General features: G+C 38.0%; 2 protein-coding genes and 1 long non-coding RNA gene across 4 annotated transcripts in view; 2 read left to right on the top strand and 1 right to left on the bottom strand.

Annotated features, from left to right (window-relative positions):
• Positions 1 to 3684, top strand: part of RAB3GAP2 (RAB3 GTPase activating non-catalytic protein subunit 2) — a 59715-nt gene extending 56031 nt beyond the window's left edge. Inside the window, exon 35 of the mRNA XM_088146481.1 lies at positions 274 to 3684. Coding sequence (XP_088002607.1) covers positions 274 to 417 — 144 coding nt within the window. The 3' untranslated portion in view covers positions 418 to 3684. The remainder of the gene's footprint in view (positions 1 to 273) is intronic.
• Positions 1998 to 27710, bottom strand: part of IARS2 (isoleucyl-tRNA synthetase 2, mitochondrial) — a 35619-nt gene continuing 9906 nt past the window's right edge. The window contains exons 11-23 of one of the 2 annotated variants that reach the window (XM_025170588.2): positions 27525 to 27676; positions 26585 to 26745; positions 16922 to 17024; positions 16106 to 16199; positions 12219 to 12327; positions 11990 to 12092; positions 9479 to 9604; positions 7699 to 7830; positions 5104 to 5210; positions 4565 to 4710; positions 3534 to 3718; positions 2464 to 2605; positions 1998 to 2315 (exon numbers count right to left, since the gene is read on the bottom strand). In XM_025170588.2, the coding sequence (XP_025026356.2) occupies positions 2173 to 2315; positions 2464 to 2605; positions 3534 to 3718; positions 4565 to 4710; positions 5104 to 5210; positions 7699 to 7830; positions 9479 to 9604; positions 11990 to 12092; positions 12219 to 12327; positions 16106 to 16199; positions 16922 to 17024; positions 26585 to 26745; positions 27525 to 27676 (1703 nt within the window). In that variant the 3' untranslated portion in view covers positions 1998 to 2172. Of the gene's footprint in view, positions 2316 to 2463; positions 2606 to 3533; positions 3725 to 4564; positions 4711 to 5103; positions 5211 to 7698; positions 7831 to 9478; positions 9605 to 11989; positions 12093 to 12218; positions 12328 to 16105; positions 16200 to 16921; positions 17025 to 26584; positions 26746 to 27524; positions 27677 to 27710 lie in introns of both variants that reach the window. The other variant, XM_007434329.3, reaches the window with a different exon arrangement.
• On the top strand, positions 19471 to 21752 carry LOC148217151 (uncharacterized). The gene is made up of 2 exons (XR_015797202.1): positions 19471 to 19634; positions 20338 to 21752. It is a non-coding gene; the product is annotated as an uncharacterized LOC148217151 (long non-coding RNA).

The raw sequence follows: 27710 nt of genomic DNA on the forward strand, positions 1-27710 counted from the left end.
AGTTTTCCTGTCTTATCTGGTCATGCTTCCAAACAGAGCAACAGGCTTGCAGCCGTGCATCTGTTTTATCTTCTAAGAATGGCCGTGGTAGGGCTGAACAGCAGTTATCTGCGATAGTTCTCACTGAGTTAGGGATTATTTATAAAACTAGTTTACAAGGCTGCTCATAATTATGGGTAGATTCTCTCCGGTCTACCTGTTGGGATTTAGAAATGATCTTGCATGTCTACTTTTAGTAGAGAAACCTAAGGATTGTCTTGATTCTCTCTGCAGGATCCACAAGATCTTAAAAATGTAGAAGTGCCAATTACTACAACTGCTAAATTAGTAAATACAGTGATAGAACACCTACCAGAAAACCATGGGCAGTATAGCGTTGCCTTGCATCTAATTGAGGCTGTGGAAGGAATGTCATGACAGCAAGACTGAAACTTAAGCACAGTGGATACACAGTTCTCTAATAGAAGTGGAGACTTGTATATAAGAAGCAGAATCATCTTGATGAAACAATCTCAAGTGGCTTTGGTGATTTAACAGCTCAAGACTTTAGATGGTAAATGTATGCAACATGAAGATCTATCTTTGGTGGGTAATACCAGCAGTGTCACCTTTGTATATTTGTGTATAACTCTAAATATTTATTTCTAACACCAAGCATTTGTGTAGTAGTTTGCTTAAGAACAGTTCGGTGCTGTTCAAATTAACATGTTAAGAATTTCCTATGTGCTAGAAGATAGACTGCTTTTTAAATGTTAAAATGAGATGAATTTAATCAGAAGCCAAGAAATCAGAGCTCTTACATACTATGTACATTAGTTAGGTAATACTTCTGGTTTTCAAAGTGATAGCCTAAATACATTTAATCAAGAGGCAGCTGGCCACAAGCTTATAGCATTAAAGGATGACTTTCTACAATTATGTTATGGCTGGGTTTACACTTTGCAAACAGTGTCCACTTGCGAAGAGCAAGCAGTCCATTGGGTAGAAATTATTGTAGAAACCAAAAAAGATGCTGCCTCTTCATGTTTTGATAAAGTATCAAATAAAATCAGGAATCTAATTTTAGCTGATCACTTCGGTAAAAGTGTTAGTCTCATTTGTAAGCTTACTGTAATTTGGTGTACTCTACTACCTTCCAATGTTGAATTTTATTTTTGGCCCACAACTGGCCCAATATATGACAGTGATAACATTGGCAAATTGGGCTGACTGGTCCAGTGTTTTTCAAACTTGGACTTCAACTCCCAGAATTCCCCAGTCAGCATGCTGTCCACACATCTTAAAGTTGCCGAGTTTGAAAAACACTGGATAGAGTGCTGAAGTTAGCATAGAATAATTGAAGGAACTGGGTATCTTTGGTCTGAAGAAGAGAGACGATACAATAGTCCTTCAGTTATTGGAAGAGAGGGGTCCGAGATTCAGCTGGAGAACCAAGCGTGTGAAGTTCTTTACATCTGCTGAAGATGCTGTTGTAGAGGATGAGTGGAGACTTTGTAAATCAGCTGTATCATAGTCAGTAATCAGCTGAATATCCCCCCAAATGTTTCTGTAGAAAATTGTTGACACTTGGATCAGATGAGTTTCTTTATGATTAAAAGGCCGCTATAGCTTTCAAAACTAAAGGAACAGTCATCCACCCATATTTATTACTGCACAGTTGTGAGTACGAAAAGGGCAAAGTTATTTAACAAGGTAATTTCTTAATCATGATTGACAAATCTAGACCAGGATAGAGATTCCACATACCTTTTCCTTATTGATATGTGATCTTTCTGAGTGGCAGGGGTGGGGGGGTGTTGATTTTGTCTGGAAATAACTACAGAAAAAAGGTTCATGCAGGCCCATGAACTGCACTAAAGCTGCACCACCCAAGTGCTAAAGTCTAAAGTAAACTGCCAGCTACCTAATATCGGGCTAAAAAAGCCAGCTTGTTTATGGATTTGAATTCCTCTTGTGCTGCTGTTCAGACTTAGAAGGAAAAAAAGGACTGTCAGGCATTTTAATAAGCATTTTATTAAGTGTACAAGTTTAAATATATACACACTAATTTTGAGTTTAGCTTTCCAGCTCTCACATAGAAGCAGTGTATTGGCTTCTGTGTAGATAGTTTTCCCAAAATGTGAATCCTGCTTCAGAGAGCACATGGCTATTTGACTGCTATGGGAAGAGGCATCATTTCCCACCAAGTATTTGCATACAACGTGCACATGGAGTCTCTGCTGAATCAGCGGTGTATTTTCGACAGCGGGGGCATTTTGATTTGGCAGCTGGTAGAACAATGACTTTATAGGCAGACTCCTCTCTGATATCGCCACCTATTTAAGAAAAGGTTAAAATTAATCCCACAGTAAAGACCATCCTTTGCTATCTTATCTCTGAATCAGGGGAAGTCTTCCTCTAGTCCTATCACCATGTGGCCCAAATACTTTCAAAATTTTGTGGATATGTAACAAGTTTACTTACCTTCTAAGTTTATTAGAAATGTGCCTTTAATCATATCATCGGTATTCATATCTCTAGGCACTTCAGTCAGCAGTGTTGTCTGTGATGTCATCATTATTTCATTTAACTGAGATGTACTAGAACGCTCCTCAGGTTGCAGCATCTAGTGATAAATTATCATCATGCTGACTAGTTTTTGAAAAGGGTACAAATGCAAACAAATAAATGACAGTTCTAATTAAGACAGAAGCTAGGACTAGCTTACCCAAACTTGAACCAAAAATGTGATTTGGTAGCAATACATGCAAACCAGTCTACTATGGCTTGTTCAGAGCATGGCTACAAAGATCCTGGCTTAGTACTGTGATATCAGATGTATGCAGAGGACTTCACTACTACAATTTCCGTTTACGGTGATGGTATAGCACTATTTACGATTCATGAACTCTAAAACATGACCACATTATGGGAGTATGTCATATGTAGTCATATTAGTCTGCAACTGTAGATATACAGTAGGGCTCTACAATCCCATTACATGGTCATTTTACAAATGAAGGGTTAACTGAATCCTCAAATAATTTGCCTTTATTTCAAGAAACTGAAAGCATCAAATAAAAATGGAGTACTGGAGGGAACCCTGGTTAGAAACAGTAGATTAAGTACTATTGAACCCGCAAATCTTGTCTCCTGAAAGTAGAGAAGCCAGCAAAAAAATAGTGGGAGTCAAAGGATGTCTCTGTTTTGAAACTGGGACAGGGAAACAACCTTCTGAACTCCAGGTAATAGAATCATAGGGTTGGAAGGGACCTTGGAGATGGGGCAAATAAACTCTTACTCTACTTCTCGCCTTTGGATTCAATATCATGCTTATCTAATTCTATAGTAACATTTTTTGCTGTAATGATATATGAACATTTCTATCTCTGAGTTGGAGCATTAATTAATTTTGAGAAAATGTCCCTCTGTGTTCTTGAGTGTTTCTGAATTAAGGCATTATAAATGATTTTTCTTAGTAGCTTTTCTTAAACATTTGAAGATTAAAGAACTGGTTAAGATTTAATATTACAGGTTATGATTTTCCTGCTTACCTCCATTAATTCAAAGAACAGCCCAGGCTCGATCACGAGAATCACCTGATATTCCACAGCATTTTTGCCTGTGATAAAACCAAGGAAAGCGTCCCGCATTGCACAGGCTCCCTCCACTGCTTCTTCAAGGCCTGGTTTCTTCCACACGGCACTTGTGGTCATCCACCCGGAACGAAATACGCTATCTGATTCTTGCAGAAGAAAGGGGCGGGGGAGACAAATGCATAGGACAGCTCTGTAATAATTGCAGATAAACGGCACTGTAATATATAAAGCTAAGAATAATGGTTAATATTTTATGTGGGCTTGTCTGAACGCAACTCAGAAACTTCAGCTGATGCAGATACAGCTGCTCACTGAGGCTAACTTGTTAGATCATACAACACAGATTTTTGTCTCTGATCAAGGAAACAGAATTTCTATGAATTAAAGTTGCCCAAAGTGGCCACACTAAGTTTATATGTACCCCTGCTTCCCAACAACTTTCAGTAATGCAAGCCAGATCAGCACTTTTTCCTAGACTAAGCTCCAAGGTTACATGGTTATGCCTTTCTATTGACCAACTACATATTCACCAACAGAACCTGACCTATTAGGGGTGCTCTTAATTTTGATTCCCGCTCTGACAAAGGTTTCAGTTCAGTGACCGGACTATGATTCTATAAACCTGCAAACTTGCATGGACAACAATTACATTATTAAGGTACCTGCGTGGCCTAGAAGGGAAGCAGAACTGAGTTTCTTGTCCCTTATTACAATAATGGCAGGGATTTCCACTACCTCAATCCTGAGCTGTTTGGCCTTGCTCAGACATCATCCCATATAAACACTTTTAAGAAATGTGTACAAGCACATTTCATCCTACAGAGGAGATTTTTATTCACTAAATAAAATTTAACTTTTATTGACAGTTCCATTTTGTACAACACAAGTATAAATTCAATGAATAATGAATATAACACATTAAGAGTTTTATGTGAAGACTCCCTGGACTTCATGCAGTTTTCTTAACAGTTTCATAGCTCTCATACCTTTTCTGTATGGAATATACTGGAATACCTCTTCAGCCAGATGTGGAAGGATTGGTGCAAAAGAACGAACCACTGTATCCAAAACTGCTGCCAAGGCTGTTTGACATGAACGACGTTTAGGATCTTTTTCTTCTTCACAATAAAGTCTAAATTGTAAGGAGGAAAAACATTCCTTTACGGATTGCAAGGAAAAGCTGTACAGGTGCCATTTTAAGCATTCAAGGCCCAAGGATATATACCTTTAGGTGTCAAGACTTTTAGTTTAGCATTAGACTTTTCCCCCTTGGGCAAACAATTTCTAAACATCAAATATTACTGGAGCAAGTTAGATGTATCAAAGTGCACATGAGCTGAAAAGGCTAGCTGTGTATGCTGGAAACAAGATAATCCATCTTGCTTGCTGTGTATATTCAGGAAGAATTTCTTATCTTGGGGGCAAGCAGCACAAAGCACTGATTTCTCATTTTTTGAGACTTCCTTATCTGATAAGGGGGATACAAAAGAAGGTGACTCAGGTAAAGTCAGACAATTTCACATACCTGTCCTTAATTATACTAAAATAAAAACTGGACAGATCTTTACTACAAAAGGCTTGAAGTAATCGGATGACTTTTCCGTAGTCATATTCCTTATATGCCTGTGTAACCTAAGGAATAAAGTACAAAGAACAACAGCTAATTAAAAATGCAAGTAATCATCATTCCAAAGAAAAATAAAGGAGGAAAGGAGACATTTGAGGCAGCACAAGAGAGCATAAACAGTATCTGTGATCAGCATCTAAACTATTGGCAGACTTGGCTAGTTAATCGTTTTTGCATGTTGATAATACTTAAACAATACCAAACCAGTTATTTACTGTCCTTTCCTTCTCCTCCATACTACCCTGTCCAAAATTTTCCAGTCCTACTTATCTAGTCATATGACTTCCTTCCTTCCTCCAAAACAGTTAGGTTTTGACAATCCACCCCCTACTGCTGGCTTCCAAGATGTAGCAGTGGTGTAGATTGTCCAAGCTTTGATGATTTCATCATCTTCAAAGTAAGAAAGCTGAGGTCTAGCTGTAGCATGACCAAAGTATTGGAACAGCCTTGGTTAGGCAGGACCTAATCCTGCAGACATCCACAGTAGAAGACAGGATGCTGGTAGTTAGATGCTGCTCTCTGAAGACATGCCTTCAGCTTGACTTCTCCTTGAGCTGTAATTTCCTTCCTACAAATTTGCTAAACATTTCCTATTCTCATTTTGCTAATGTACAGTTGCAAGAAAAAGTATGTGAACCTTTTGGAATGTCATGGTGTTCTGCATTAATTTTTCATAAAATGTGATCTGACTGTCATCTAAGTCAAGAGTATTGACAAATATAATGTGCCTAAAATAATAACACAAAAACAATTCTGATCCTTCATGTCTTTATTGAGAACAACCATAAAAACCTCATAGTGCTAGTGGAAAAAGTATGTGAACCCTTGAGTTGACCTCAAGAAAGCTAATTGGAGTCAGGTGTTAGCATAGAAAGTTAAGAAAATGAGTTTGGAGGTGTGGATTAGAGCTACGTTGACTGATAAAAACCACTCAAACTTTTTGAGTTTGCTTCGCACAAGAAGAATATGCTTATGTGAGCCATGCCTTGCCAAAAAGAGCTTTCAGAGGATCAGCAATCAAGAATTTTTGATTTACATAAAGCTGGAAAGGGTTACAAAGTGATTTCAAAGACCTTAGAAATTCACCAGTCTACAGTTAGGCAAATGATCTACAAACGGAGACACTTTGGGACTGTGGCTACTCTACCAAGAAGTGGGCGCCCAGTCAAAATGACCCCAAGAGCACAATGAAGACTCATCAATGAGGTAAAGAAACAACCCTGAGTGACAGCCAAAGATTTGAAGACATCATTGGACCCACCTAACATCTGTGTTCATGAGTCTACGGTACGTAAAACATTGAACAAGCAGGGTGTCTATGGCAGGACACCATGAAGGAAGCCGCTGCTTACTTCAAAGAACATTGCTGCACGCCTGAAGTTTGCGAAAGAGCACACTGACACTCCACAGTGGTACTGGCAAAATGTTTTGTGGACTGATGAAACAAAGATTGAACTATTTGGAAAGAACACGCAGCACTACATCTGGCGTAAAAAGGGCACTGCATATCATCATGAAAACATCATCCCAACCATAAAGTATGGTGGAGGAAACATGATTTGGGCCTGCTTTGCTGCATCAGGGCCTGGCCAGCTTGTAGTCATTGAGGGGAAGATGAATTCCCAAGTGTATCAAAAAATTCTTCAGGATAATGTGAGAATGTCTGTACGTCAGCTGAAACTCTGTAGAAGTTGGGTGATGCAACAGGACAATGACCCAAAACACCGCAGCAAGTCCACAACAGAATGGCTTCAGAAAAACAAAATCCGCCTTTTGGAGTGGCCAAGTCAGAGACCAGACCTCAACCCAATAGAGATGCTATGGAATGACTTGAAGAGAGCCATACACATGAGACACCCAAAGAATATGACAGAGCTAAAGCAGTTCTGCCAGGAAGAATGGGCTAAAATCCCTCCTGAACGATGTGCAGGTCTGATCCACAGCTACAGGAAGTGCCTGGTTGAGGTTATTGTTGCCGGGGGCGGGGGGTGTCAACCAGTTATTGATTCCAAGGGTTCACTTACTTTTTCCACTAGCATTTTGAATGCTGAATGAGTGTGTTCAATAAAGACATGAAGGATCAGAATTGTTTTTGTGTTATTATTTTAGGCACATTATATTTGTCAATACTCTTGACTTAGATGACGGTCAGATCACATTTTATGACAAATTAATGCAGAACACCATGACATTCCAAAAGGTTCACATACTTTTTCTTGCAACTGTATTTGGTAAGCATAATGTTAAGGTTTTCTGCTTGGGTAATGGATGGAGAAACTACATGTGCAAATGCTGGCAGAGAAGTAAGAGGTAGTAGTGGCCTGCTGTAAGGGAATTCTCTTAAGCCACAAGTTGATATTTATAGCAGTTCTGTTCTACTTAAATAGTACAACAGTTAAAAATTCTTTCCTCCAAAAAGTTGCCTATTTAGTTCAAAGATCAACTGCTCTGTGCTATAAGTGCCCATAGTTCCAGCCACTTCCTACTGCTTACCTTGTTAGAGAAGTCATGCAGCAGATGGAGTATGTACTGGTCTATCACATACATCTCTGATGTGGGGATAGAGTCTGTCTCTGGGCTGAAGCCAGCCAGATTTCCCAACAAAAACCGGAGTGTATTTCGAAGCTATCAACAAACCCCAAAGATACTCCATGAAATTCAAGTAATTATTTGAAAAGCTTTTACCATCAATATAACCATATATTTCAAATATTTATTTTGAGAGACAAAAAGAATACTGCAGATCTTCCAGGCAGAATCTTCTACCACAAGATTTGTTTTGAGATTCAGGGTGAGATGGAATTGAAGTATTTAGAACTTTTCTGGAAATCATCCAGGAGAGTTGCTAATCCTAAAACAGTATAGGATGATGCTCAGTAGTCACATTTCATCTCCCAGTTCTTTCACAAGTCTCTTCTCTGAAGATTTGATTTGCAGTGATACAGAAAGGAGAGATTCCTAATGAGAAAAGCTGCCTAATTGCTATTAATGACTAGGTAGGTCTTATGGTTAGAACACAACACTGGGGAAGGTATATTACACCTCAGGTGTAATATACAGGCAACATATTCAGTATCTTTGTACCAATAATTTGTGAAATTTGCAGCTTGAAAACATCATGCATTGAATATCAAGTGAAGGAACAGTCAGACAGTTGGGACTTTCCTGGCTGGCCTGTGTTATCTATATATTACTAAAACTCTTCTATTTGTAATCTTTAACTGGGTGAAACAGTGTGTCATGGGGCAACAATTTTTGAATCAAGGCTCCTCAAATGGGCTAAATTATAGAATGCATTCAAAATCTGGGACCCATTACTCCCATGGGATTGAAATTTGGGAAATTTCAATCCCATGGGAAGGAAGGGAGGAAGGAAGGAGAGGAAGGAAGGAAGGGGAGGAAGGGAGGAAAAGGAAGGAAGAGGGAGAAAGGGAAGGGAGGAAGAGGAAGGGGGAAGGAGGGAAGGAAGGAAAGAAGAAAAAGGGGAGGGGAGGGGAGGGGAGGGGAGGGGAGGGGAGGGAAGGGAAGGGAAGGGAAGGGAAGGGAAGGGAAGGGAAGGGAAGGGAAGGGAAGGGAAGGGAAGGGAAGGGAAGGGAAGGGAAGGATTTCTGACGCTCCCTGCCAGCTTCCCACAAGCACAGTCAACGGGGAAGCTGGCAGCACATCGTAAGTTGCTCACACGCCCACTGATTTTTTGCCCTTGGTCATTCTGTTTCTCTGTTAAGGTAAGGAAATATCTCTGAAATGATGACCAATGGGTCACAGGTTGTCTAGTCTAGTTTAAAAGGCCCATTAAAATCCCTGTTCCAAAAAGCAGTTCCATGGGACAGTTATTCTAGGATCCATTACCGTGATGGGCAAGAGCCAGTTTGTGGTTAAAGGAATTGGAGTAAAACCCAGGATACCATGAGTTCTAATCCTGTCTTAGGTACAAAAGTTAGCTGGGGGACTTTGGGCCAGACAAGAAGGCGGCAATGGCAAGCCCCTTTGAAAATGTTGCCAAGAAAATTCCAGGGACTTGTCCATGTAGTTGCTATGAGTTAAGACTGACTTGAAAGCACAAATAAATAAATACAACCATGATAGGTAAAGTAATAACTATTATCCTATCATATGAAGGTACAGAAGTGAAAACTATTCCAACTGAAAAGAAAAATCACTATCAAGATAAAAGCTCAGACAGCTTTGTTCCTGATTATATATTCCAGAAAGCCAAACTATTTCTGTAATGGCTCCTACTGAAGAAAAGGCATCAGTGTGTTTGTCTGCTTACCTTGTTAATGTCATCACGAGCAGAACTGAGCACATCTGGTCCAATCAGCACCTCTGTAAAGACATTGGACTCAGCCACCCACCAGCGTAAAGTATCAGCGCCGTATGGCGGCTCAGTGCTGTGGTCCTATACATTGATAAGATGGGGAGGGAACACCTTTCAGTATTGGTAATTGCTCAACGAAGTCCTGTTCTCCAAAATAAATGCAACGTATTTTGCAATTGTGCTGAAAAGTTGGCCATAAAGACATTTCCCCAAAGGAACCCAGAGATTCCGGCAAGAATCATGACAAAATAAACCTCCGACAAGGCGTTTGTTGGACAACTCACACGAAGGTAGACTGCTGACTGTAGCCTGATACAGTAACAACAGCGTAACTCTACAAAGCATCATGACTGATGCACCACTAAAAGAAACAAGCTGTTCATGTTATACTGCCTGCTGCAAAGTGAGAAGGAAGGGAAAGTTAAACCACGTTTGCTACTTGATCAACCTTCAGATTAGTCAAGGGACACTGCCAAAACACAAATGTCTTGCCTGCTCCTTGCTGCTCTGTAAAATCACTCTTTCTCTCTCTCACACACACACGCGCGCACACACACACGCACGCCCATAACACAGTCCATACAGCAAACAGAAGCAATGTAGCATTGTGATAAAGTGCTGGACAGACCCAGATTCTTGGCCATGGAAGCTCACTGGGTGACTTTGGGACAATCACTTTCTCTCGACCCAACCTACCTCATAGGGTGGTTGCAGGGAAAAATCAGAGGAACACTATGTATGCTGACTTGAGTTCCTCTACAAAAGGTGAGATACAAATTTAATAAAGCAACAAACAACTGCTGGTATAATTACTTAAGGATGGCCTCCTCCCCCAGGTCTAACTTAATACTAAAGAAGCAACAGCTCTGGAGTGAATCCTGAAGTGCAGTTTTCACAATCTTCTATAAATGTCTCCCAGGTAATTCTACTGAAAAACGAAACCTATAAATCCCTAATCTCCAACCAGGTTGGCTACTAGTGACATGGAGCTGAAGTCCAACATCTAGGGATCCAAGATTGAGAAAGGCTATAAATTAAACATTTCCTACACATTAATATCAGTCTCATAACTAAATCTGAATTTTAAAGATAGGACAGACTCTTTGTGAACAAAGTTGGTCAAGAAACTGAAGTAAAAAATGCTTAGAAGATACAGTAGTAAAGAGAGCAGATCTTGTCACTGAAGCCCACTGGGGGGAAAATGGTCCTTCTTCTTTTGCCTCCTTCATGGGCTGGTTGGCACATCAGGCTAAACCATGATATTTATTTGTATCCTCCTCTCATTTTTCTCCACAACAACCCTGGAAGGTAGGCTAGACTGAGAGAAAGTGACTGGTCCAAAATTACCCAGTGAACTTCCCTGGCTATGGGTGGACTTGAACCTAGGTTTCCTGGTGGTAGCCCAACACCTTAACCACTACACCATACTGCTCTGGTCACTCCAATTCACCAAAACAGCCATCTTCCTCTTCCCCCTAGCATAGTCATTTCTACTGCCATTCACAAGGGCTTCACCATCAGTTTATGCAAATGAAATGCTGCCAAGGCCCCCAAAGTAGGCCAGGCTGTTCATCTATTTTTTACTGATCTAAGTGCATGGAGTAAATTCATCCTCAAAGCTCTTAGAGGTGAACAAACTATGGCAACGCGCACTGCCACTGTGCCCTGGCTTCCGCTTTGTTTTATGTGCCATGGGAACAAGAGACACAGAACAAGGAAGCCAGTCTCCACACAGAAATGAAAACCCTGGGCAGAGGGCGCATAGACCCACACGCAGCTGAATAAAAAAGCTCCAGGCCTGGTAGCTTCTCTTCCCCACAAAGCAACCACTGATAAGCAAACTGAGCAGCAATAAAACTGCTCACTTTTATGACTATTGGTTTCTATAGCTGATGCTCTCAGGTCTACGTTCGAATGATTGTTTTAGGGTATATGAGGAAGTTTGCCAGTAAAAAAAACCTAACTCAAGGGCTATGTGGGCCTGGAATTTATCTTTTCATCATGAGCCTTGGACTTTTCCAGCATGGCAATGTGAGCAAAATCAAAGGCTTCTGAGGTTAATAAACTATGTTAAATGCAACATCCACATTTTAATTTACTAAAAGCAACATTCTGTTGTATGTTGTTTTCCAGGCATATTAAGACTATTCGTACGGCTATTGTTTTTGACTTGCAAAAATCTGGATGACCAGGAGGCGGCAGAAAGCAGATACCAGTACCAAAAACTCTAGTGTCATCATGCCATCTGGTGGCTGGCTGGAATTTTGCAGTCCCTATATGGTAGCCCTACTATTTATGTTAGAAAATATATTGAGCTGCCCAAATTATTCTTTTGCCAATGAGGGATGGGGGCTGGATTTAATGCCAAAAAGATACTTCCAGGCAGGAAATAACTGAGCCCAAATTACTCTGAGGAACTGGTGGACTGCATTTCCAGATGGGAAATGGAACTACACAATTACTTACACTGCCTCCATTGATGACGACGTCTGGATCAACCACATTGCCAACTGATTTAGACATCTTTTCTCCTTTTTCACCAACAGTGAATCCATGAACAATAAGAGTCCTAGAAGAAAGACCTCTGGAGTCTTAAGTGCTTCCTTAAGAGTGTCATACATACATGTCATACATACATACTTATAAGTCAGTGTATATTACCATAGCTGCCCCAGCAACTTACCCAGCAACTTACCTATATGGTGCCTTTTTTCGTGTTGCTACACTAATCAAGAGGGAAGACTGGAACCAGCCTCCCAGCTGGTCTTTTCCTTCCAGGTATAAATCAGCCCTTTCACCTGTATCTAAAACATAAGCAATATAGTATTTGTAATCATTCTAAGGTATTCTGGGTATCCACTTAACTTCTGAACTTGTATGAAGTGGAAGTCATCTTACAAAAATATGGCAACATTTACAAAACGTATTTTTTTAAAAAAATTACAGTACTCTTTGTTACTCAAGTGGCAATTCCGAAGTGTTTATAATGGATTTAATTATTTCCTTTTTAAAAAATCAGAATTCAGGACCTGTTAGGCAAAACTAGTTTATAGATTGTTATGCCTAGTAATTATATTGTATAATTGACTTGCCAGATCGATACAGCTCACAACTGTGAACATAATAGCAGGAAAGAAGATACAAGCTTTGATAAGTGTAGCTACTACATCCTTGGAGCTCTAGGCAAGGAAAAACTGGAATTTTCCTTTTCTACAAAAGGAAGCTCATATTCCTTACCAATCTGCTAGCCATGCTCCATATAAAGTTATAAGAGCTGCTTTCCCTCTAACATTTCATCTACTGTTTAATTAACTTCACAAAAACTTAGATATTTAGATCTAGCTGTAACTATCATGCTTATAGTGCTAAAAATTAATTATTTATTCATACAAAAATTCTGAATCAGTGTTATGAGATGCAATCCATCGATCGTTTAAAGGAATACAATTCTTTTCTTATCAGTCATAATAAGCAATTTGACCATATTCATGAAAAGTTTTCTTTTTTAACATGGATGTATTTAGCACACTTACACTGGTAAAAATTAATCATTAATAAAAATAATTCTGACTCAGGGTAAATGAGGTACTATGCACTGATAAGAAAAAACATTTTTTTTAAACAATCATGAACTGTAAATCAGCTAAGTATATTAATGGTTTTTTTTTAAAATGAATGTATTGATTTAGATGATGATGATGATGATGATGATGATGATAATAAAAAAAATATAAAGAACCTCGGTCAAGTATGTGATTCTTTTTGTTTGTTCTTTGTCCTGTGTTATTCCTTGATAAATATACAAATTATAATAAAATGACAAAAATAATGGGTGCGTCCAGGCATCTTTATGAAAGCTGTACACCATTTCCCTGCTCTTTTCAATATATTGGATTCAACGCCTGTTCTTACATATACCTCCTCATCTGAGACTGAAAAATCTTATGCAAATAGAGAATGATTTATTTTAATTGCATATACTGCTTGATTTAGATGCTACATTCTTTTCCCACAATCTCCTTGCAGTTTACAATACATCACAAGCTTTAACAATGGATAAAAGCTTTAATTAGGGTTATTATTTACAGTTAGAGGGCATAGGTCTTTAAAATCCCTTTCTGTTGTTATTTGAGCACTGTATTGTGTATCTTTGATAACAGACTTTAACCCATAGATTAAACATAGGGTGCTTTAATGGCAAGTACAATTATCTAGGCTTTTTCCTTTAAATACCCTGTCAGCACAAAAGCTGAACAAGATAGGCATTATAAAACAGTATTCTTTTAGTTAAACATTAGTATGATAGCTCTGTGGGGAATTAGGCTGCTGCATTTATCAGTTCTAGAAAGTGATCTTGATGGTCATAGTATGTTTCCTTTATCTGATGCTACACTGGCTTGTCCATTTTTAACTAGAGACTTGGCCTAACTGTGCAAGAAGAACTCAAATTATGAAGCTTTAATAGCCCCTCAACCCTGCATTAAAATGTGAGGTTTGTGACTTTCATACAGGTAAACAGATGAAGAGCTGTATGTTGCTTTGGAAACAAGGCCCACTTTAGCCCAACTGTAGAATACATTCCAACTACTAAATCGATTCAAAGTCCAGTTCATGCACAATGATTACGTGTGCACTGATCTTCATGAGGGAGCAAGAAAAATGTCCTTTGAAGGAACACTGTGGCACAGAGTCCCAACAATATGCAGCAAAGGACAGCAGCTGCATTGCTACACATCCAGACACCTCTGGCCCTGAAGCAGAACACCTTACAGCCTGATTTGACCTTTGCTTCAGCTGAATACATGGAGGACTTTAAACATGGATAACAAATAGGGTCTCACAAGCAGCTTTACTGCCTATTGCCATATTTCTAGAAGCCTGAAGGGGCACTGGACTTGTACTGGTTTGGTTGAGAGTGCACCTCTCTGCACTAGCTTGGACCCTAGTAAAGCAGGGTCCCCAATCATACTGAGTGTTACTTGTATTCCAGCAAACTTCCAATTGAACACATGGAGTCTGGGGAGAGAATGTCTTAACACCTGAACAGGGCCACAGTAGCATGAAAATGAATAAATATGACTGATGGGATTTTGTGGAGTCCTTGGGGTTCTCTGAGCTTGGTTGTTTTCTTGCAGACATTTGAACTTGGTTGTTTTCTTGCAAACGTTTCATTACCCGGCTAGGTAATATCTTCAGCGCTGAAATGAAATGTTTGCAAGAAAACAACCAAGCTCAGAGAACCACTCCACAGTTCAACCTGAGTTACATATATACTCTTCTATTGATGGGATTTTCTGCATAGCTTCCTATTGAATAAAGCACACATTTAACAGGAGATATCATAGGATCAGGAATATATAACTTAACTTCTTAATCCTATTTAAAGTCTCAGTCATGGGTAATCTTTCATTCTAATGATTTTACCTTGCTTGTGAATGAAAGAGAAATTTAGAGAAACCCAAATCATGTTGAAATCATGAGTGAAATCTTGAACGGCTCCTGGAGCACTGCTGGAAAACAGCTATCTATATCCCACCAGAAGGCAGGGACTTTTAGACAGTACTGTACAGGGCTGGGCTGGGCTAATGGCTGCTGCACGATCAGATTACTGTATGAACAGTCACTGCCTGTCATGGCTAGAGATGAATGTCAGAGCTTTCAAGTGGCTATCACATGGCTTCTGAATCTGCTTAAGTAATATGTGCAGGGAAGGGAAAATAAGTAGCCAAAATACAGTGTAATGTGTGAACTCCAATTGTAAAACAATTCATACTTAGTACCTCAAGTTTCATATCTTTTTTTTCTCAGAATATGGTAATACTTTTACAATATCAAGTAAGTTAAATGGCAGTGAATTTTACACAGCTTAACAATTTCAAGACAAAGTGCAAGACGTCCTTAGATAAATTCCCTCTTGATGATACTATTGCTTCCCTGGGTTGCAAGGAAATTAAAAAAAAATCCTGGGCCAACATGTTTTACAATTCAACAAGATTGTTATCAACCATTTGTGTACTCTTGGTTTAAAGTTCAAAAGCAGTTGATGCCCTGCACTAAATTCTGATTCCAAGCTGCACTGGAGCTTCCTACCATTATGCTAGAACCCTCTGGCTTGTTTTTAAGTTTGTTCTACAATTGCAAATTGCTTTATATAAATGGGAAGAGATAAACTAGAAGAGACTCACCCCCATTATTTTCCAACTACTGGTCTGCATTTCGTAAAAAAGCTTTTTTTTACCTGAAACAAGGGAAACATTCTCTGCCCTCTAACTTAACTATGCACTTAGAACATAAAAGGTGATAACATCTGCACATGCTTAGAATTACTAAGTCTTCTATATTCTTAATGTATTTTCAAAAGTCATTGTACTGCATGAAAGTTGAGTAATGCTTTGTCATCTTAAGACAGCTTTCTCCAAATTGCCACTTTCCAGAAGCGGTTTAATGTATTTCTGTGTCAAAGATACTTCAGTGGATCCTTCACTGATTCTGATTCTATGGTTCCTTCATGAAATGCAACCCCAGCAACAATTAAAGCCTATTGGGCAATTCTGAGATATTTCTGAATTTAGAATGCCTTACCTGCTAAAACATGAGCCCAAGATGTTCCACTGTCAAACCAAATATCCAAGACATCTTGTCCTTGTACATATTCATGGATATCATGATTAGCAGCCTGATTCAGAAATATATGGGTTAAAAACATGAATTAAGTAAATAAGATCCACAAAAATTCTTCCATTCCCACTTTTTGCACCCTATATATTTTAATTTACAAAGGACCAGTAACAGCATAATCACCACTAATTTTCCTAATGGCAACTTGAGTAAGAGGACAATATTATAGATGTTCATTTGTATGCACATTACAAAGATGAAGCCATGTTGTTTTTGTTGCAAGAGACTAATCATAATTTGGCATCTTAAAAGCTACCAAATTATGCAATAAACTTTCTTGGAGTACAGTCCATTTCACCTGATTTATTATGTAAAATTTTCACCTGACTGTAACTGTATATTTACACACACATTCACATTGGTGTACTGTACATATAAGATGATTATGACATTACCTTAAATCTTTGCTTTTTCACCACGTACACTGTAGGTGGATTTGGGAAATCATTTTCACAGAAATAATTGCTAATGCAGCATTCTATGTTGGCCCACCTCCAAGGTACCTTGGCCTATACTTTAGAACCATGGTGCTTGTTGGAAAGTCCCCAGAACCTTACAACATCCTCACTTAGACCAGCCCACTATTACAGGTCATATCCAGGTTAACCCCTGGCTTGCTGGGCCTTTGGATTTCCTGAAGCCTGCCCTTTAACTCCAGACTTCAGCTATTCTTCTGTAGATCAGATCTTCATAGAGGGCCTTCCATTGTCCCTAAATTACCTTTGCCAGAGCTTCTTTGGGAAGAAGTTGCTCGATGGGAAGGGTCCACCAGGCATCACTGCCATGCTGCTCCACTAGTTTAATAATATTCTCAATGCTTTTTCTGCAGGGGAAAAAAGAGAATCAGTGACAAAAAAACAGGAAATTATTAATCTATATTCTGCAATACGACACACATTAATTGGAGAAACCAAGAGCCACTAAAAGTTTTCAAATATAAGAAACAGCTATATAAATTATAAATAAACAAACAATAATACTCTAATATACATTATAGGCAACCTATTTAACAATGACTGAAAGAAATTCCAAGTGAGTAAAAAACACATCCGTGTAAAGCTACTTTTGCAAATGTTCATTAGTAAAAATACTTCAGTCTGATACCTAATCTTAGCACTCTTGAACTTTTCTTCCTATGTCTGTTTTATGCTATTAACAAAAACTATATAATGGCCCAGACAATGTGGAAGGGCATCAGTGAGCATCCCCAACTTTTGATTTGCACATGGTTCCCAATCTCCAAGAATTTTCCCATCTAAATTCATTAGAAAATCATGGATTTTCATTGGTGTAAATCTTCTTTGCTTTTTTAACATTAGGCCTAAGAGAGGTGAACTAAGCTTTTGTTAATTTTAAAACATTAAAAAAAAAGAGCATCATAAAAAAGGGCTAAACATTTTACCCCTTCTCTTTCATGAGGTCATCAAATCACCATCATAACCCATGCAGCTGATGATTTTTAATTTTTGTTGCAGCTGCAAAAGTTTCTTCTATGTTAAGGACTATACTTGATAAAGAACTCATATAGGTTTTGCTTCCTCTTCAAGTGAAGAGGAACTGACTGAAAGAAAACCTAGATCAGTCTTTCCAAAATGCTGCTCATTAGCCATGATGACTAGTAATGATGTGAATGAACACATCTGAAGGACATCAAGTTTGTAAAGGTCGGCTATGGATGAGGATACTGTAGTGATCCTAGAAAGATGCTTGAAGTGAGTCTCCATTATTTAACAGACACACTTTTTTTGTTTTAAATGTTTAAGATTCTTTATAAGATATAAAAAAATAACTAGCTTTCATGGAAATATTATGGATGCATGCATGCTATTCTAGCAGTTATATGCTATGAAACTGATTAGGACAATTTTCTATTCAAAGGCTAGGCTGTTACCATACAATTTTATTCTGTCCCTGCAAATTCTAATCCATACTGAAATACTCTGAAGAAAGAACTTAGTGATATTATGCCAAGAACAGCAAATATGAAAATCTGTAATATGATTAATGATATCTTAATTTACCTACCACACATATATTCCTTTGGGATAGAACAAGATATATAAAACTAAACATCAAATAATATATCTATTTTGGGATAATGAAAGCAGCAATACAGTTGTCTGTTTCAGATTCAGAAAAATAAATTTTGAGGTTTTATTTAGAATAGAATTAGTAATATAAGTTAACATAAACATAATCTGCTTTAAGATATTGTTATTATCATATGTAAACAGATAAAGAGATGGCTTCTTTCAACAAATCTTACTCATCTTGCTATGTTATGATTTCTTTAACAATGTAATAAATAATATAGGGAAGAATATGAAAATAAAGTTGTAAAGAGGTTTTAAAAAATCACAAACTCCCAAATCTGTGTGACTAGAAATTGGGCTTTTATGGGAGAGTTTTGCCCATGCTTACGGATTAAACTCTAAAAAAAGTCTTCCAAGCTTTGTTTCACAATAAAAAGTGCTATTTCTGGTTGATGCTTCAAGGTTCTTTCCATGGAAAATGACTTGTTCTACTGCATTATTTTGCCTGCGGCAGGGTAATTACTTGCATCTATATTTTAGAAGATGCTGGGATGCCAAAATTGAAATATGGTATACTAAACTCCTTAAACTCAGAAGCCAGTATATATTTTCAAATTTACTTACTGAAGAAACTAGGTATCATACTGTATAAAACAGTAAGATATAGTCTCCAAAGATTCTCTTATAGCCCATAAAGTACAAATAACGGTTTTTTAAATAAAGAACTGAACATTTATGCAAATAAACTTGATCTGATTCAAGTATTAACGACAATCACTAACAGCTCAGTGTTCTTGCTCTTCATAAATGCTTGCTATGATTCTATAAAGTTATTTGACCTCCAAGGAATATACAACATTAGATTATACTTAACATCTTTCCAAAACCTGAAGTACATCTCTGCTTGTTTTCTCTTAGAAGCCATTCCTGTGGCTCTTGCCAAAATGGTTACAAATTACAGAAATATGTTTCCTGTTCTCATCTGTACAATATGTATTAAAAAAAAAAAAAACCCAACAGCCCTAAGTTAAAAGTTCTCTCTACAGTGTACATTCAACACCTTCCTCAAATAACAACTTATCACTCTACAAATGGCAGGCCTCGATTTGAGAACCATAATTCACAGTGTAAGCAAAAGGAGACCTGCTGTAAAACTTTGCCCTGCATTCATATGCCAGATTGGATAGGACTCACATTACGTGTCATTCTCTTGGTTTCTAGCCTGGAAATCCACAGGGCAATTCACACTACCATGACGCCAACCAATCATTTTGAACCCTGATATTGATTCCGCCAAATGCTTATTTAGTGGGAAATTAAGCAGCATTGAGATGTTTTTCAGGCATGGAAAGAAACAGATGCTGATCATCGCTGCTCCTATGAACAGTGTGGAGTGCCAGGTAATCTCTTTTTTATGTAACATGCAGCTGGTTTTTCAAACTATTCAAGAAGAGGGATATTGTCCATTTACAAAGGGTACTTGTATTCTGGATCACAGGTGATTGAATACATGTCGAAAGATTAGATGATGCAGGTTGATTTAAGGTTTTGTCTTGTTTTTTAAGCAAAAGGCAACAACTTGTAGACGTTTGGAAAATCCTAACACATTCCTTAACTCTGCTTTTTGCGTTAATCTGGAATGCTAAGAAAGAAGCTGATTTAGCACATAAATTAATTCAACTTAAACTCGAGTCATGCCAACACAAATATTTATACTAATTACAAGTTTTCTGTATAATTTATTACTTTCATCCATTGAATGTTCTTAAACATATTCTGAATTATTCAGGATTTCATTAGGTCTACACCAATTTAACCGTGACAACATGTTCTTTTTGAAGCAGAAAATATTTAAGTCCTACAGTTTCACAGATTACAAGTTAAAGAAATTATTGTATTGAGCTTTGTATGTAAGTCCTTCACAACCAGTATTTTAATTTCAAAGCTACGGTGTTTCATCACTAAACTTATGTCTATTATAATCAGTTTAATGTTTTTTAAACAGAAAATGTTATGCCCTTAATCACAATATCCCCAAAACAGAGGTGTATTTCTTTAGAAAGACTTACCTACATTCAAACTCAGTTTCCATTATTTTTACAGAGCCTTTGTTGGACAACTGACACCTGCTGCCGCTTATTCCAGTTTACACTGTGCGCACGGAGTGGCAGTTATGCATCGGGTCTCAAAGTCTCACAGCACTCATTTTGGATATCAGTAGGTGGGAAAGAGTACCAACTTGCAAATTTAAAAAGTATGGCAGAAAGGTAATTTTCTTTCCCCAAATCCATGTATAAAAACGATGTTCTTTAAGTGAAATAAAAACATGTAGGCTTAGGGTGGCAGAGACGAAAAAGATCTTAAACGGTGTTATCAAGTGTAACAGCAACTCCATGTGGAATAAGCCTCTTTCCAGTGGAGGTGGTGTTACTTTTGAAAGCCACTGACCTATTGACTGGAGAAGTAAATTGTACTGGAAAAAAAAGTAAAACCAACCCAATTTGTTATTCCAACTACTTGTTACTCACTACCACCTCTACTGGTAATGTTGGTGGGTTTTTCCCCCTTTCCTAGTATCTTTCTTTGTAGCAATGCTATTCTAGTTATTTCTGTAAAAGAACCGTGTGTGCAGCAGAAGGGCTGTGAAGATCTGGATCAACATTTCCACCCTGAAATGAGGTCCAGGGTAATGACCTATGATTTGACAGACTGTGCTATGTAAGTCTGCCTGTCATTTCTGTAGGCCAATACTCTGCATATCTTCACTACTCTTCAAGGAACATGTGTTTCTGTGTTAAAGTACATGAATCGATATAAATGAAGAAAGTTAATTAATTTTATAAACAAGAGTCCTGTTGTATCATATTTTAACAATTCCTCCTCCTAATGTATTCTGTTATAGTTTGCAACTTAAAACAAAAATGAAGATTTAAACGCTACCTCCATAAATTGCCTCTATTCTCTATCCAGAGTTGCTCTACAGTGAGATGGGGGGTGACAAATTTGAAATATAAATAAATAAATATCTAAAGAAATCATGAAGAGATATAATTTTGGATCTGCTCTAGGATTTTAAAGTTTTCATTAAAAGGTTTGTGTCTAATTTAAATTGTATAAGTGGACAAACATTAGCAAGACAGCACATTCAGGATCTTTCCAACCTACCATATGTAGAGGAAATTACATAATTTAGTGAGGTTCTCAGAGAACTTTTACTACATTTTAATGTTTTGTGTGTGTATGTACAAGTGTGTGCGCCTTTGAGTCAGTGTTGACTCTGGGTGACTACCTAGACATGTCCCTGCAGTTTTCTTGGCAAGATTTTCAGAAGCGGTTTGCCACTGCCTCCTTCCTAGGACGGAGAGTAACTGGCCCAAGATCACCCAGCTGGCTTTGTGCCTAAGGTGGGACTAGAACTCACGGTCTCACGGTTTCTAGCTTGATGCCTTAACCACTACACCAAACTGGCTCTTCTAATGTTTTTATATGCATACATACATATAAAAAATTTATATATATTGTTGTTGTTCAGTCGTTGTGTCCGACTCTTCGTGACCGCATGAACCATATCGCGCCAGGCCTTCCTGTCCTTCACTGCCTCCCTATGTGTGTGTGTGTGTGTGTGTGTGTGTGTATATATATATATATATAAATAAATAAAATATTTAATGTTTTAATATATTTGTACTTATATAGAAAATAAAGATTTTTGGTTTGGATCTGGAATTAGTTCCTTCCACTGAGAATGCTCTAGCAAAAGGGAGAGGAAAACAAGATTATTTTTGCCTATTTTTCCTTCTGGTGAGAAAACTCATTTTCAAGGAATATAGGGACTGAAGGAAGAGGGCAAATCCTACCCTGCCAATGAAAATACACCGGTAATCTCATATGAACTAAAGAAGTCCTTCCATAAGCAGGAAACAAATTCTGGATCCAATTCTGCATCAGCTATTCTCCTGCCGAAAATCTTTTCATGACATATATAGCTAAATGAATGGCCAAAAATTTGACATCAAATATTTTAAGTATTCTATTGGTTTCATATGGAAGAAAAGATTTTATTAAAAAAACCAAAAAAACAAAACTCTCCCCCCGAAGCAATTTTTGATTCATGGAGTCCATAAACATTTATTTCCTGGAATATATGAGTATATGATTGCAAGGACCATAAAAAGATGTAAACAGCATTTAAAAACTGTAGAAGCCATGCTGTTCTGAGTTTGTGCACTAAAAGATATAGCTTATGATGTCAATTAGCAGTTGTTCTTACTCATGCTGCCAGGAACTGGGTTTTTTTTGAAGATTTGATTTGGGTTGCTGCACCTACGAGGTTTATGCTGTCCCGCTTAGTTTTGGCTCACCAAGTTCTTGCTTGGTGTTCACAGTTACCAGTGGTAAATTGATGGACTGAATTATTTTAAAAGCTTAAGCAGATTCACATTAACCAGAGTTAGTACACATAATGTTAAAACCCAACAGAAGAATGATTTAACATGGATAAAACATAGCCCACTCTTTCAAAGCTGCTCTTGGTTCAAAAGCTCTAGAAGAAGTTGGCCATTAAGATGCTAATGGTCTGAAAAGGACTCCTCTGTGTCAGACTTATCTATATCTCACTAACATTACTTCGGGAATTTCTACACCAGAAGCAACATCTGTTTAATCTTACGAAGTCTGAAGTCTTCTTTGTTTTTCAAATCTCTTGATTCACTAATACGTTTTAAAAATGTACAGAGCAAGAGAGCATGTTCATGATCTTTTCAAAAGTGAGGATATGATTCTCTGATCTAAGTAATCCTACTACAAACTCTTGTGTAAGAACCTAAGAAATGTGAAAAGAAATTCAATCAAGGCCACTCATTCCAGCAGTCTTGCCAAGAATTGTAGTGACTTCCCAGCACTAGGTAGTTCACTGGAAATTGCTCTCCCTATGAACCCTGGTCACCTTTCTTATCCACCCCTGCTCTTAAAAAAAATCCACCTGTATCTGTTACAGAATGTTTGCTCAAGGAGGAGTTTAAGTTGTCATCCAAGGACAAATTATAAGGTGTGTCTAAAATCAGAACACTGGCAGTTTATATAAGTGAATCAGCAAGACAAAGCCTTCAGAAAACCATATTTAATTTTTTTAAAAGACTGAGATATGCTTCAAAATTCTTTTATAACTAGGCACTGAGGGACAAGCAAGGCTCCTACTGTCAGAGTCTGCACTGACACCTACCCTCAAATTATTGGGCTGTTATAATGCACAAAACACTGACAAACGTGATTTCTCTTTTCAGCGATTAACCCCAGCTCCATACTTCCTTTTTTCTTTGCGTCCAACCAAACTTGGGCACCCCAGTCATGACCAAATGGGAAACCCTTTCTTGTAGAGCCAACTGACATATTCCCTTCTATATTGTTTCTGGAGAAGCCAGACAGGATAGATTAGGACTAGGCTGCATCTGAGGGTTCCTCCAATAGCATCTAGAGTCTCTCTTGCCCCCCCACCCCCAATTACGGAATGACTGAAAACAAGATTTGAACAACTAGAATGAAGCAACATATAGTTCTTGGAATCCCCAAAACTTCATTACCCTTTCACCCCACCTAGATTTTGAGGGCTCCTTTCTCCAGGACATTTATTTCATTCAATACTGAACTGTTATTGTGGATATTGTGGGATATTGCACAGTTTGTCAACATTTACTCTGTGGATGGTTTTTACTGGTGTTGTTTCATTAAATGGAATTATCATGTCTTACATGTTGTCCTCTTTAATTCTTTACATCACCTAGGGTTTATTTTAGGAATCAGTTTAAAAATAAATATCAATATCAATAAATACAGTAAGAGTTGTGTCTCCCAGAATTACCATTCCAAGCTGGGAGCCTTGTGACATAAACATCACAGCCTTCATCTTTGTATCTTTTCAATATTGTGAGGTAACCCTGGCTTGCCATAAGAGGCAAGCTGCTTTTTTTTTCACACCTTGATATATTTTGTCCCAAGTTTTACATTACAGAAGCTTCATTTCAGATATTTAGTGGCACATGTTACACATAAAGATTACACCTACACAAGCCTGCAGTTTGATGGCAGCACCTCTGTTGGTGACAAATACTAAAAAAAATGCATGGTTAGTTAAGATAAGAAACATATTCTTGCCACAGTATTAACTGTCCTTTTAAAAAAATACACTCTTTTTACCCAGAAGTATATACACTGCTTCCTGCACCATCACAGGCAAATCTGAAGGCGCCTCTGTTAACCTTTCTTCTGTCTCCAAGAACACCCTTTGCACAACAAAAAAATCCACACCACAGCTGGCCTCTCTTCTCACTGCATTCCGTCTGTCCATTCCTCTTATTTTTTCACCTCCCCCAACCCACCCTTTACTCTGTTTTTGAACTATATTTGCTTCTATCTCTATTTCTCCCCTCTGAAAAAAGACAGCAATACTATACATCATGTACGCAGTTTTTCCAGAACAATCACATACTTAAGGAGTCCCATACATAGAAAAACCAAATGGCATGGTTTTCTAGCAAAAGAAAAAATTGGTCATAATTCCACTGAACTCTTTCGAATGGAGAAAAAAATCAGGTACATGCATGGCTCCTTCTATTCCACTCACATTTCTGAGGTGTTGGGAGGGTGGTCTTTGCTGTTCCCACAGAGAAAGGGCTAGAAATAATGTAAAATTCAAATTCTGCAGGGAGCTGCTAATGGCATTTTCTTCTTCCTTATCCTGAATGTACCTATCAGCATAAGGAGCCTTGGCTATGTATTGCTTCCACAGGTCACGTCACAACATGATGTAGTACTTTAGGGCGGTGGAAATTATTCTCGAGTTTGCAACTTGCATTGGATCTAGAGATACACCATATTTTGCATAGCATTTTCAACAGCCATATTTCAAAAGTGATTAAGGTCAGAATCCTTTTGTGAGTGAGGTTTCAGGGCTTTTCAAGGATGAAATGAATGACTTAAGGTTCTGCAAGACTAAATACACCCATTTTGTTGCTTAGTCCTCTCCCCCAAACTCCAAGAAGGGGCTCCTGATGGCAAACATTTGGGGGGCTCACCCACTGGGGTGGGATGCAAAGGGATGCTGATGCATTTTTTGTACCCCTGCTTTAATTTCAAATTACTGTTAAATGTATTTTTCCATGCAACAATAATACTGCAGCTATAAACCCACCAATAGAGGACACTATTAGTTTAATTGTTCTGGATTTCAAGAAACTGTGGATTCAGGTTTGTTAATAAAAGTAAAAATTGTTTTACCATGATCAAACATTACAAAGAAGTAAAATGGATTCCTATAATGCTAATCTATATGAATGGAGATTAAGAACTGGGCCAAAGCAGGACCCCACTGCTTGAGAAAAGGAGGATTTGCATCACAGAGCAAAACACTGGTCTGGCAGCTCTCCTTTACTTAACAAAAGCAGCACAAGAACTATGCATTGTGCACCTTCTCTCTCTCACCCTCAGCATCTACAAACACCAACAGCAGCTGCAAAAACAGTCATAGCCAATCAAATGAACAGACCCTTTGCCATATCATAGACTTACGCAATCAATATGACATACTCTTAGCACATAAAAAAGAGAGAATCCAGAGGGGGTGACACAGAATATTGTAAGTTTGCTTGTCAACATGTGTTCGTGGGGCCACCAGATTTAGCATCTTTTCCAGCAGTGTCCCCAAACACATCTCTCTATTTGTTCCCTTTATGACTGAGAGCATTATTTCATTCAAATAAATGAAGTATTGCACTTGGAGACATTTGTCCAGTTAAGAACTAATAATCCTCTATCTCTGAGGTTGGATGGTTTGGTGTCTCCAATGAAAAGGATGGGCACCTATGCAGTCTTATGACAACATAGCTAGTTTTTTCACTCACTGTAATGTGTTCTTGGCTAGCAGAAAGAATAAATGCTAGTTAGTTTCTTACAGAAACACCACCATCCTGTGCCCGTTGGGGTGTATAAGAATGCTGATATGCATGCAAACTCCTGCATCACAAGAGCTTCTTCACTTGTTTTAATACTGAAGATAGTATCAGGAAAGCATTACACCCCCTACCAACCTCTGTGTGAAAATACTCACTGCTCCAAATACATATTGAGGCAACCCAGAGTTTGGAAATAACTTCTTGACCTATGCAAATCCCATACCCACATCAATTCTGCAAAACAATTCTGACACAGGAACAAGAGCAGATGCTAAATAATGGTGCAACCCTTCAATTATTTACTCTGCAAATTACTGCTCTGTTGAAAAACAAAAACAATATTTTTGACAGCAACTATTATTACCTTTCCCCCCCAATAAAACATAGGTTTGTGAGATACTTACTTGTTTATTAAAGGTTCCCCTGTAGACTTATGGTAAAAAACTGGAATGGGAACACCCCAGCGCCTCTGCCTTGATATGCACCAATAGGTCCGTCTCTCCAACATTTCTAGCATCCTGTTCATTCCTGAGGCTGGAACAGATTTTACTTTCTTTAATGCTTCCTGAAAAAGATCCAGAAAGGATGTGGGGGAAATACCAAAGGTGAAATGCTAAGGGGAGAAGGGGAGTCACTATTCAGATCTTTATAGTAAAATAAAAGTGCTGAAAAGTATAATACCCTGATGGTAAGTTGATAATCAAATATGCACTATTTCAAAATATTTCAAATACTATGCATGTAACAATTCAATCCATGTTCACAAGTGTTGCTAAAATAACAAAGGAGCCCAGCACCACCTAATTCCTCATAAATGCTTTTTATTGTCTCTATGATTCTTAGTCTGTCAGCTCCCGCCATCTATAAATTATTTTAAATGATAGGCAGTCACATATCATGCTCTTTCATTTGATCACATACAGATCAAATGTCAGGACCCCACCTAGTGGCATGCAGAAATAAGATTTTTACATATGATCATTTAAGACAGAGGCAAGTGCCTTCTACTAGTTGGGTACCATACTTTTATTTTATTTTTTAACAATTGAGACTCAGAGAGCTCTAGAGATTGTGGCTGGTAATGTAATAACATGACTAGAGTCTAGAGGCCAAGACTTTTGGCAGGTTTCTTGAGATAGAGGTAACCAATTTTGCTCAAAAGACAAAAAAAAAAAGGAAAAGGAAAAAATTTACACTGCAAATTTTAGTGGCACAATCTGAAGTTGATCTGTAGATATGAAGCAAACCATGGATGATTTAAATTGAATTATAAATAATGATTCAATATCATAAAAAGTGATGAAAGAAACATAAGTACATTTGTATCAAAAATGCATTACATACCTGAGCAGCAGGCTTGAGATTCTCTGTATTAATGAACCACTGTTTGCTGGCCCGAATGATCACTGGTTTTTTAGTTCTCCATTCATAGGGATAGCTGTGTTCATATTTCTCTTCTTTCAATAAACTCTTTGCTGCTCGAAGCATCTCAATGACTATGGAAAAGTAAGAAGTTTAAAACCTTCAGCT

This window comes from Python bivittatus, unplaced genomic scaffold (genome assembly GCF_059951505.1).
Source record: "Python bivittatus isolate LINGU-HERP-01145 unplaced genomic scaffold, Pbiv_v1 ctg000020_np1212, whole genome shotgun sequence".
Lineage (NCBI taxonomy): Eukaryota > Metazoa > Chordata > Lepidosauria > Squamata > Pythonidae > Python > Python bivittatus.